The sequence below is a fragment of the Nerophis lumbriciformis genome, linkage group LG02, assembly GCF_033978685.3.
Source record: "Nerophis lumbriciformis linkage group LG02, RoL_Nlum_v2.1, whole genome shotgun sequence".
In the NCBI taxonomy this organism is placed as follows: domain Eukaryota; kingdom Metazoa; phylum Chordata; class Actinopteri; order Syngnathiformes; family Syngnathidae; genus Nerophis; species Nerophis lumbriciformis.
Window position 1 is genome coordinate 73,436,757 of NC_084549.2, and position 12,699 is coordinate 73,449,455.

The 12,699-nt window shown below is 30.8% G+C and overlaps 1 protein-coding gene across 1 annotated transcript; it reads left to right on the top strand.

Moving 5' to 3' along the window:
• The first annotated feature begins 3,623 nt into the window (after positions 1-3,623).
• sfr1 (SWI5-dependent homologous recombination repair protein 1) lies at positions 3,624-11,527 on the top strand. The gene is made up of 3 exons (XM_061968302.1): positions 3,624-3,909; positions 9,799-10,143; positions 10,426-11,527. Exons 1-3 carry the CDS (start codon positions 3,820-3,822, stop codon positions 10,633-10,635), a joined length of 645 nt encoding a protein of 214 aa, XP_061824286.1. The 5' UTR covers positions 3,624-3,819; the 3' UTR covers positions 10,636-11,527.
• The last annotated feature ends 1,172 nt before the right edge of the window (positions 11,528-12,699 follow it).

Sequence of the window (12,699 nt, forward strand, 5' to 3'; positions counted from 1 at the left end):
CAATTTAGCATTTTTTTTTTTTTACATTTTAGCTTTTAAAAAATCTACTAATAAAAGGCATAAAAATGTGTGTAATAAAACAAACAAACTGACAGCTCAGGTGCCAAAATTGTACTGTATTTTTTAAATTTATATTTACAGTAAAAAGAACAAATGTACATTTTACAGTAAAATTCTGGCAACTGAGCTGCCTTTTTTTTTTTTTTTTTTAACCATAAAAACAGCAGTACTGTTTCTCCATTTACAGTAATATACACTACATTTTGAGGTGAAATTATTGCAACTTAGCATTTTTTTTTTTTACATTTTAGCTTTAAAAAAATCTACTAATAAAAGGCATACAATTTTGTGTAATAAAACAAACAGACAGCTCAGGTGCCAAAATTGTACTGTATTTTTTAAATTTATATTTACAGTAAAAAGAACAAATGTAAATTTTACAGTAAAATTCTGGCAACTGAGCTGCCTTTTTTTTTTCTTCTTTTTTTACCATTACAACAGCAGTACTGTTTCTCCATTTACAGTAATATACACTACATTTTGAGGTGAAATTATTGCAATTTAGCATTTTTTTTTTTTTACATTTTAGCTTTTAAAAAATCTACTAATAAAAGGCATAAAAATGTGTGTAATAAAACAAACAAACTGACAGCTCAGGTGCCAAAATTGTACTGTATTTTTTAAATTTATATTTACAGTAAAAAGAACAAATGTACATTTTACAGTAAAATTCTGGAAACTGAGCTGCCTTTTTTTTTTTTTAACCATAAAAACAGCAGTACAGTTTTTCCATTTACAGTAATATACACTACATTTTGAGGTGAAATTATTGCAACTTAGCATTTTTTTTTATTTTTTACATTTTAGCTTTTAAAAAATCTACTAATAAAAGGCATAAAAATGTGTGTAATAAAACAAACAAACAGACAGCTCAGGTGCCAAAATTGTACTGTATTTTTTTAATTTATATTTACAGTAAAAAGAACAAATGTACATTTTACAGTAAAATTCTGCAAACTGAGCTGCCTTTTTTTTTTAACCATAAAAACAGCAGTACTGTTTCTCCATTTACAGTAATATACACTACATTTTGAGGTGAAATTATTGCAATTTAGCATTTTTTTTTTTTTTTACATTTTAGCTTTTAAAAAATCTACTAATAAAAGGCATAAAAATGTGTGTAATAAAACAAACAAACTGACAGCTCAGGTGCCAAAATTGTACTGTATTTTTTTTATTTATATTTACAGTAAAAAGAACAAATGTACATTTTACAGTAAAATTCTGGAAACTGAGCTGCCTTTTTTTTTTTTTTTTTTACCATAAAAACAGCAGTACTGTTTCTCCATTTAATATACACTACATTTTGAGGTGAAATTATTGCAACTTAGCATATATTTTTTTTTACATTTTGGCTTTAAAAAAAATCTAATCAAAGGCATAAAAAAATGTGTAGTAAAACAAACAAACTTGTCAGATCAGGTGCCAAAATTGTACTGTAAATTATATTTTTTTTATTTACAGTAAAAAAACAACATCAATTTTACAGTAAAATACATTTTAGCTTTAAAAAAATCTACTAATAAAAGGCATAAAAAATTGTGTAATAAACAAACAAACTGACAGCTCAGGTGCCAAAATGTTACTGTAATATTGCAGTTTTTTTTATTTACAGTAAAAAAGACAAATGTACATTTTACAGTAAAATTCTAGCAATTGAGCTGCTTTTTTACCATAAAAACAGCAGTACTGTTTTTCCATTTACAGTAATATACACTACATTTTGAGGTGAAATTATTGCAACTTAGCATATTTTTTTTTTACATTTTGGCTTTTAAAAAAATCTAATCAAAGGCATAAAAAAATGTGTAGTAAAACAAACAAACTTGTCAGCTCAGGTGCCAAAATTGTACTGTAAATTATATTTTTTTATTTACAGTAAAAAACAACATCAATTTTACAGTAAAATACATTTTAGCTTTAAAAAAAATCTACTAATAAAAGGCATAACAAATTGTGTAATAAACAAACAAACTGACAGCTCAGGTGCCAAAATGTTACTGTAATATTGCAGTTTTTTTTATTTACAGTAAAAAAAACAAATGTAAATTTTACAGTAAAATTCTAGCAATTGAGCTGCTTTTTTACCATAAAAACAGCAGTACTGTTTTTCCATTTACAGTAATATACACTACATTTTGAGGTGAAATTATTGCAACTTAGCATATATTTTTTTTACATTTTGGCTTTTAAAAAAATCTAATCAAAGGCATAAAAAAATGTGTAGTAAAACAAACAAACTTGTCAGCTCAGGTGCCAAAATTGTACTGTAAATTATATTTTTTTTATTTACAGTAAAAAAACAACATCAATTTTACAGTAAAATACATTTTAGCTTTAAAAAAAATCTACTAATAAAAGGCATAACAAATTGTGTAATAAACAAACAAACTGACAGCTCAGGTGCCAAAATTGTACTGTAATTTCTTTTTTTTAAATTTACAATAAAAAAAAAAGAAGTATATTTTACAGTAAAATTCTGACAACTGAGCTGACTTTTTCACCATAAAAACAGCAGTAGTGTTTTTCAATTTACAGTAAATACACTACATTTTGAGGTGAAATTATTGCAATTTACCATTTTTTTTTACATTTTAGTTTAAAAAAAATCTACAAATAAAATGCATTAAAAAATGGTGTAATAATAGTATTCACTGTTAGAAGCGGCACTCTGGGGCCAAATATAACTGTGATGTGGCCCTCAGTGAAAACCACTTTGACACCTCTTTACTGTGTGTAAACTGCATGAAATAATGTCGCAACATTTTTACCCCTTCTCGTACCGGAGCAGCTTGTTTCACACTTTGTTGGAAGTGAACGTGATAGATCTCTCAGCAAGATGATAACAGGAGCTCTCTTGTGTTTAGGAAGTTATGACCTTTCTAGATTGCAACTATATTTACATCCATCATTGGATTAAGCCATTTTGGGGCCGGGGTCAATCACTGAGGGATATTGGAGATAACGAAAAGTGCCAAAAAAGCAACACATGGGCTACCTGGAAAAGGTGGGACTGGCATTTGAGCGGTTTTGGATATAAATCCTCATTCATGACACACACCTGTGTTTGATGAAGAGTTGGCGCCCTCACTCACATCTCACATAGCTTCAAGATTCTCAAAAAGCCACACCTTTTTCCCTGCGTCTCAGCCAAGAAACTCTAAACCGGGGGCCTGGAAATAAAGAGTGAAAGGTTAAATGTTGACTAATTCGTGCAAATGATCTACAAGTCTTTATCATGCATCGCTCTGCCGCACAGAATGTGAAATTGCACACTTCCCCGCAGCGTAGGGGATAGAGGATAGGGGAAAGTTTATAATAAATCTTCGGAGAAGTGTTGAATCACTTCCCTGGAAACTAAGAGAAATACAGTCTGACAATTCCTCATGGAATTTGTGAACTCATTCAATGCCTAAATATGTCAAAAGTACACCAAACTTCACCAAAATAAAAAGGCAATTCACAATAGATAACACTAACATTACCTCTGAGCTGTGAACGAGAAATAAAAACAAATAAACAAAAGAACTACATTTCCCAAGGTCCTCTGTTGTCTACGTCATCACCTTCCAACCAATCACAGGCTTTGGAGGGCTTCTCGAAGCTCACAACACGGAAGTGCGGAAAACTGAATCCACATCGCCATTACGGACTTGTTTGTTCGAGTTGTGGAGTTAGAAAACTGTCGCCAAACCTGTTGGGATATTTACAAGAGAGAATCACACCTTTTTTTTTCATGCGTCGTCGGTGCTTTTTCTCATGGAGGTCACACCGAAGAACGTCACATTCGAGTCCGTGTGTAGTTCACAGTCCGTGTCGCAAACCAGCCCTCATGACCCCGCGGAGACGGTAAATGTCATCATTTTGATGTAAACAGCACATGAAAAGTTTAAATTGCTTGTCTATTTGTTAATTTAACAGTGTTTTAATTAGTGTAACTAGCCTTGGCAAGGCCAGCGTTGCCGACTCTTCAGTAAGGAGAGTAGCTATTGGCTGGCCTTAAAGTCGCGAGGTGACGTCATCGCGTCATTTGCATAATTGCTTCCTAAGGATGCTGAGGAATAGAATAGAATAGAAAGTACTTTATTGATCCCTGGGGGAAATTCAGCACCACAGTTCGCTCACAATAGACAATAACCACTTAAGTATTTTTTACATGTGAATAATATAAATACAGTCTGTTATACACAGAGGTGGGTAGTAACACGCTACATTTACTCCGTTACATCTACTTGAGTAACTTTTGGGATAAATTGTACTTCTAAGAGTAGTTTTAATGCAACATACTTTTACTTTTACTTGAGTATATTTATAGAGAAGAAACGCTACTTTTACTCCGCTACTTTTATCTACATTCAGCTCGCTACTCGCTACTAATTTTTATCGATCTGTTAATGCACGCTTTGTTTGTTTTGGTCTGTCAGACAGACCTTCATAGTGCCTGCGTTTCAACAAATACAGTCACTGGTGACGTTCACTCCGTTCCACCAATCAGATGCAGTCACTGGTGACGTTGGACCAATCAAACAGAGCCAGGTGGTCACATGACCTGACTTAAACAAGTTGAAAAACTTATTGGGGTGTTACCATTTAGTGGTCATTTGTATGGAATATGTACTGTACTGTGCAATCTACTAATAAAAGTTTCAATCAATCAATCAAAAATGTGAAGGAAAAAAGACCCTTTTTTTTATTTCAACCGTACTTCCCGTCAAAAGCCTAAAGACTGACTGCACAGTTCCTGTCTTCACAATAAAAGTGCCGCTCCATCGCGCCTGCGCTTTCAAAATAAGAGTCTCCGAAAGCCAGCGCAAACAAGCTAGCAAGCTACGGAGTTTGCCGCCAATGTATTTCTTGTAAAGTGTATAAAAACGAATATGGAAGCTGGACAAATAAGATGCCAAAAACCAACCACTTTCATGTGGTATTAGACAGAAAGGAGGAACTTTTTTTCTCCTCTATTTGAAAATGTGGACGTTATCATCACTACTGTCTGATTACAATCAATGCAAGTCATCAGAATCAGGTAATACACCAACTTATATTATTGTCTTCATGAAAGAAAGGAATCTATATGTGTTAAACATGCATGTATATTCATTAAAACACCTTTAACATGCAAACAAAAACGGCAAAATAAATAAATATAAATTATATACTGTATATATCAATGTATGTATATATATATATATATATATATATATATATATATATATATATATATATATATATATATATATATATGTGTGTGTATATATATATATATATATATGTGTGTGTGTATATATATATATATATATATATATATATATATATTATATATATATATTATATGTGTGTGTATGTATATATATATATATATATATATATATATATATATATATATATATATATATATATATATATATATATATATATATATATATATATATATATATATATATATATATATATATATATATATATATATATATGTGTGTGTGTGTGTGTGTGTTTATAAATATATATATATATATATGTTTGTGTGCATATATGTATATATATGATATGTGTGTGTATGTTACTCATCAGTTACTCTGTACTTGAGTAGTTTTTTCACAACATACTTTTCACTTTTACTCAAGTAAATATTTGGGTGACTACTCCTTACTTTTACTTGAGTAATAAATCTCTAAAGTAACCGTACTCTTACTTGAGTACAATTTCTGGCTACTCTACCCACCTCTGGTTATACAGCACTATTCACATGTGAATAATATAAATACAGTCTATTATACAGCATTTTTCACATGTGAATAATATAAATACAGTCTATTATACAGCACTATTCACATGTGAATAATATAAATGCAGTCTATTATACAGCATTATTCACATGTGAATAATATAAATACAGTCTATTATGCAGCATTATTCACATGTGAATAATATAAATACAGTCTATTATACCGCATTATTCACATGTGAATAATATAAATACAGTCTATTATACAGCATTATTCACATGTGAATAATATAAATACAGTCTGTTATACAGCATTATTCACATGTGAATAATATAAATACAGTCTATTATACCGCATAAGTCACATGTGAATAATATAAATACAGTCTATTATACAGCATTATTCACATGTGAATAATATAAATAGTCTATTATACTGCATTATTCACATGTGAATAATATAAATACAGTCTGTTATACAGCATTATTCACATGTGAATAACATAAATACAGTCTTATACAGCATTATTCACATGTGAATAACATAAATACAGTCTATTATACAGCATTATTGAAATGTGAATAATATAAATACAGTCTATTATACAGCATTATTCACATGTGAATAACAAATACAGTCTATTATACAGCATTATTCACATGTAAATAACATAAATACTGTCTATTATACAGCATTATTCACATGTGAATAACATAAATACAGTCTGTTATACCACATTATTCACATGTGAATAATATAAATACAGTCTGTTATACAGCATTATTCACATGTGAATAACATAAAAACAGTCTATTATACAGCATTATTCACATGTGAATAATATAAATACAGTCTATTATACAGCATTATTCACATGTAAATAACATAAATACAGTCTATTATACAGCATTATTCACATGTGAATAATATAAATACAGTCTATTATACAGCATTATTCACATGTGAATAATATAAATGCAGTCTATTATACAGCATTATTCACATGTGAATAATATAAATACAGTCTATTATGCAGCATTATTCACATGTGAATAATATAAATACAGTCTATTATACCGCATTATTCACATGTGAATAATATAAATACAGTCTGTTATACAGCACTATTCACATGTGAATACCGGTAATATAAATGCAGTCTATTATACAGCATTATTCACATGTGAATAATATAAATACAGTCTATTATACCGCATTATTCACATGTGAATAATATAAATACAGTCTGTTATACAGCACTATTCACATGTGAATACCGGTAATATAAATGCAGTCTATTATACAGCATTATTCACATGTGAATAACATAAAAAACAGTCTATTATACAGCATTATTCACATGTGAATAATATAAATACAGTCTATTATACAGCATTATTCACATGTGAATAATATAAATACAGTCTATTATACAGCATTATTCACATGTGAATAATATAAATACAGTCTATTATGCAGCATTATTCACATGTGAATAATATAAATAGTCTATTATGCAGCATTATTCACATGTGAATAATATAAATACAGTCTATTATACAGCATTATTCACATGTGAATAATATAAATACAGTCTATTATACAGCATTATTCACATGTGAATAACAAATACAGTCTATTATACAGCATTATTGAAATGTGAATAATATAAATAGTCTATTATACAGCATTATTCACATGTGAATAATATAAATACAGTCTATTATACAGCATTATTCACATGTAAATAATATAAATACAGTCTATTATACAGCATTATTCACATGTAAATAACATAAATACAGTCTATCATACTGCATTATTCACATGTGAATAACATAAATACAGTCTATTATACAGCATTATTCACAAGTGAATAACATAAATACAGTCTATTATACAGCCTTATTCACATGTGAATAACATAAATACAGTCTATTATACAGCCTTATTCACATGTGAATAACATAAAAACAGTCTATTATACAGCATTATTCACATGTGAATAACATAAAAACAGTCTATTATACAGCATTATTCAGATGTGAATAATATAAACACAGTCTATTATACAGCATTATTCACATGTGAATAACATAAAAACAGTATTATACAGCATTATTCACATGTGAATAACATAAATACAGTCTATTATACAGCATTATTCACATGTGAATAACATAAATACAGTCTATTATACAGCATTATTGAAATGTGAATAATATAAATACAGTCTATTATACAGCATTATTCACATGTGAATAATATAAATACAGTCTATTATACAGCATTATTCACATGTGAATAACATAAATACAATCTATTATACAGCATTATTCACATGTGAATAATATAAATACAGTCTATTATACAGCATTATTCACATGTGAATAACATAAATACAGTCTATTATACAGCATTATTCACATGTGAATAATATAAATACAGTCTATTATACAGCATTATTCACATGTGAATAACATAAATACAGTCTATTATACAGCATTATTCACATGTGAATAATATAAATACAGTTTATTTTACAGCATTATTCACATGTGAATAATATAAATACAGTCTATTATACAGCCTTATTCACATGTGAATAACATAAATACAGTCTATTATACAGCATTATTCACATGTGAATAATATAAATACAGTCTATTATACAGCATAAGTCACATGTGAATAATATAAATACAGTCTATTATACAGCATTATTCACATGTGAATAATATAAATAGTCTATTATACTGCGGTATTCACATGTGAATAATATAAATACAGTCTGTTATACAGCATTATTCACATGTGAATAACATAAATACAGTCTTATACAGCATTATTCACATGTGAATAACATAAATACAGTCTATTATACAGCATTATTGAAATGTGAATAATATAAATACAGTCTATTATACAGCATTATTCACATGTGAATAACAAATACAGTCTATTATACAGCATTATTCACATGTGAATAATATAAATAGTCTATTATACTGCGGTATTCACATGTGAATAATATAAATACAGTCTGTTATACAGCATTATTCACATGTGAATAACATAAATACAGTCTATTATACAGCATTATTGAAATGTGAATAATATAAATACAGTCTATTATACAGCATTATTCACATGTGAATAACAAATACAGTCTATTATACAGCATTATTCACATGTAAATAACATAAATACTGTCTATTATACAGCATTATTCACATGTGAATAACATAAATACAGTCTGTTATACCACATTATTCACATGTGAATAATATAAATACAGTCTGTTATACAGCATTATTCACATGTGAATAACATAAAAACAGTCTATTATACAGCATTATTCACAGGTGAATAATATAAATACAGTCTATTATACAGCATTATTCACATGTGAATAACATAAAAACAGTCTATTATACAGCATTATTCACATGTGAATACTATAAATACAGTCTATTATACAGCATTATTCACATGTGAATAATATAAATACAGTCTATTATACAGCATTATTCACATGTGAATAATATAAATACAGTCTATTATACAGCATTATTCACATGTGAATAACATAAATACAGTCTATTATACAGCATTATTCAGATGTGAATAATATAAACACAGTCTATTATACAGCATTATTTACATGTGAATAATATAGATACAGTCTATTATACAGCATTATTCACATGTAAATAATATAAATACAGTCTATTATACAGCATTATTCACATGTAAATAACATAAATACAGTCTATTATACAGCATTATTCACATGTGAATAACATAAATACAGTCTATTATACAGCATTATTCACAAGTGAATAACATAAATACAGTATTATCGGCACAGTACCGAATATGATGAATTAGTATCGCAGTACTATACTAGGACTGGTATACAGTACAAACCTAGTTGAGCCTATTGAAGTGCAATGAATGATTTGGATGCGCGAAGCTTATCTGACTCTTGTTGCTTGTGTGAACTCTGCAGCCGCACCAGAAGCTCAGCGCCTCCCTCAAGGAGCGTCTGAAGAGGTCACGGCGCTCCTTCACCTCGCCCTTCCGCGTGGCCAAGCGCCTTTGCGTGGACGAGGAAGACGGCCAAGCGCTCGCAACAGATTCCCAGACGACGTGTAACAACACAAACGCTCCACTGGTCAGCTCGCCCGCTGACGTCAAGGCGCAGGAAGCCAGGCCGAGGGGCGGAAGGTTCTCCGGGATGAGTCCTGGGCCTTCTGAAGACTTGGCACAACAAAGGGAGCGACTCGGCCGGGAGGTGAAGGACAAGACGGAGACGTTGCGTCGGCTTAAGATGGTGAAGATGTACAGAAGCAAGGTGGGTTATCTCTCGGGTTGCACATTTCAAAGTTGGAAATGAATGGGAATAAACATTGAATGCGTCATGCTAGATTATTAGCTAAAACAACCTGATTTCATGCAAATTCAGTGGAATTTCAACCCTGCACTGTGCATTCCTCCATCACATGGCCAGATAATTCCCAGCATGCTACACACTACAGCAGGGCTATTACCAGGAAACGTTCCATCCCTTTGCAACACTAGTTATCTCATATGGCCGCTTTTGAACGCAGCTGATGACTTCTTTATCGCTCCCAAGAACGACCTGGGCCAGCTCCAGACCTTGGTGGACAAGTGGCGGAGCTGTGCCCAGGAGGTGCTCTACCAGCTCCAGTCGGACGTCCCGGTGGACGGACGCAAGGCCAGCCTCTCCGAGCTCATCCACCTCTTCGGACTGGATGAGAACATTCTGCACTTTGACCGCACGCAAGATGACTTCCTGAACACCATCTCAAAACACACACATTAGATGGACAAAGAAACCTCTAAAGTCCAGATTGGGCACTACCAATTGTTCATTTTTTCAAACAAAAAGGAAATAAGGGCAATAGAAACTTGTCACAGGGTGTAAAAGTCCCTATTAAGACCAGACATACAAGTGTAAAAATAAGTGAAGCAATACTATTTTTTCAAAAGCCTTTTGAAATAAATATCAAGTTTTGGAGTGCAGAGGTGGATTTTCCCGAAATATGTTAAAATATCCAACTTTAGAGGTTTCTCTGCATGGTTAAATTCCAAATGATTCTAGAGGGAAAAAGGTTTAAATATATTGAACTCTTTATTTGTTGCAGCTACTCCATTTCCACCATTTGTTCACTTTTTGAAACAAAAAGGAAATAAGGGCAATAGAAACTTGTCACAGGGTGTAAAGGTCCCTATTAAAACCAGACATACAAGTGTAAAAATAAGTGAAGCAATACTATTTTTTCAAAGGCCTTTTGTAATAAATATCAAGTTTTGTGAGATGGATTTTCCCGAAATATGTTAAAATATCCAACTTTAGAGGTTTCTCTGCATGGTTAAATTCCAAATGATTCTAGAGGGAAAAAGGTTTAAATATATTGAAGTCTTTATTTGTTGCAGCTAGTCCATTTCCACCATTTGTTCACTTTTTGAAACAAAAAGGAAATAAGGGCAATAGAAACTTGTCACAGGGTGTAAAGGTCCCTATTAAGACCAGACATACAAGTGTAAAAATAAGTGAAGCAATACTATTTTTTCAGAGGCTAGTCCTTTTGTAATAAATATCAAGTTTTGTGAGTTTAGAGGTGTTTTTTCCCGAAATATGTTCAAATTTCCAATTCAACTTTAGAGTTTTCTCTGCATGGTTACATTCCAAATGATTCTAGAGGGAACTTTTTTTTTTAAAATATATTGAAGTCTTTACTTTTTGAAACAAAAAGGAAATAAGGGCAATAGAAACTTGTCACAGGGTGTAAAGGTCCCTATTAAGACCAGACATAAAAGTGTAAAAATAAGTGAAGCAATACTATTTTTTCAAAAGCCTTTTGTAATAAATATCAAGTTTTAGAGTGCAGAGGTGGATTTCCCCGAAATATGTTAAAATATCCAACTTTAGAGGTTTCTCTGCATGGTTAAATTCCAAATGATTCTAGAGGGAAAAAAGTTTAAATATATTGAAGTCTTTATTTGTTGCAGCTACTCCTTTTCCACCATTTGTTCACTTTTTGAAACAAAAAGGAAATAAGGGCAATAGAAACTTGTCACAGGGTGTAAAGGTCCCTATTAAAACCAGACATACAAGTGTAAAAATAAGTGAAGCAATACTATTTTTTCAAAGGCCTTTTGTAATAAATATCAAGTTTTAGAGTGCAGAGGTGGATTTTCCCCGAAATATGTTAAAATATCCAACTTTAGAGGTTTCTCTGCATGGTTAAATTCCAAATGATTCTAGAGGGAAAAAGGTTTAAATATATTGAAGTCTTTATTTGTTGCAGCTACTCCATTTCCACCATTTGTTCACTTTTTGAAACAAAAAGGAAATAAGGGCAATAGAAACTTGTCACAGGGTGTAAAAGTCCCTATTAAGACCAGACATACAAGTGTAAAAATAAGTGAAGCAATACTATTTTTTCAAAAGCCTTTTGTAATAAATATCAAGTTTTAGAGTGCAGAGGTGGATTTTCCCGAAATATGTTCAAATTTCCAACTTTAGAGGTTTCTCTGCATGGTTAAATTCCAAATGATTCTAGAGGGGGAAAAAAAGTTTAAATATATTGAAGTCTTTATTTGTTGCAGCTAGTCCATTTCCACCATTTGTTCACTTTTTGAAACAAAAAGGAAATAAGGGCAATAGAAACTTGTCACAGGGTGTAAAGGTCCCTATTAAAACCAGACATACAAGTGTAAAAATAAGTGAAGCAATACTATTTTTTCAAAAGCCTTTTGTAATAAATATCAAGTTTTGTGAGTTTAGGTGTTTTTTCCCGAAATATGTTCAAATTTCCAATTCAACTTTAGAGTTTTCTCTGCATGGTTACATTCCAAATGATTCTAGAGGGAACTTTTTTTT

What these genes read in the sequence shown, in the direction of transcription:
- sfr1 (XM_061968302.1), top strand. Translation starts at nt 3,820, where the DNA reads ATGGAGGTCACACCGAAGAACGTCACATTCGAGTCCGTGTGTAGTTCA. An exon ending in CTCATGACCCCGCGGAGACG is followed by an intron (nt 3,910 to 9,798) that starts GTAAATGTCATC and finishes TGAACTCTGCAG; the next exon opens with CCGCACCAGAAGCTCAGCGC. An exon ending in TGAAGATGTACAGAAGCAAG is followed by an intron (nt 10,144 to 10,425) that starts GTGGGTTATCTC and finishes ATCGCTCCCAAG; the next exon opens with AACGACCTGGGCCAGCTCCA.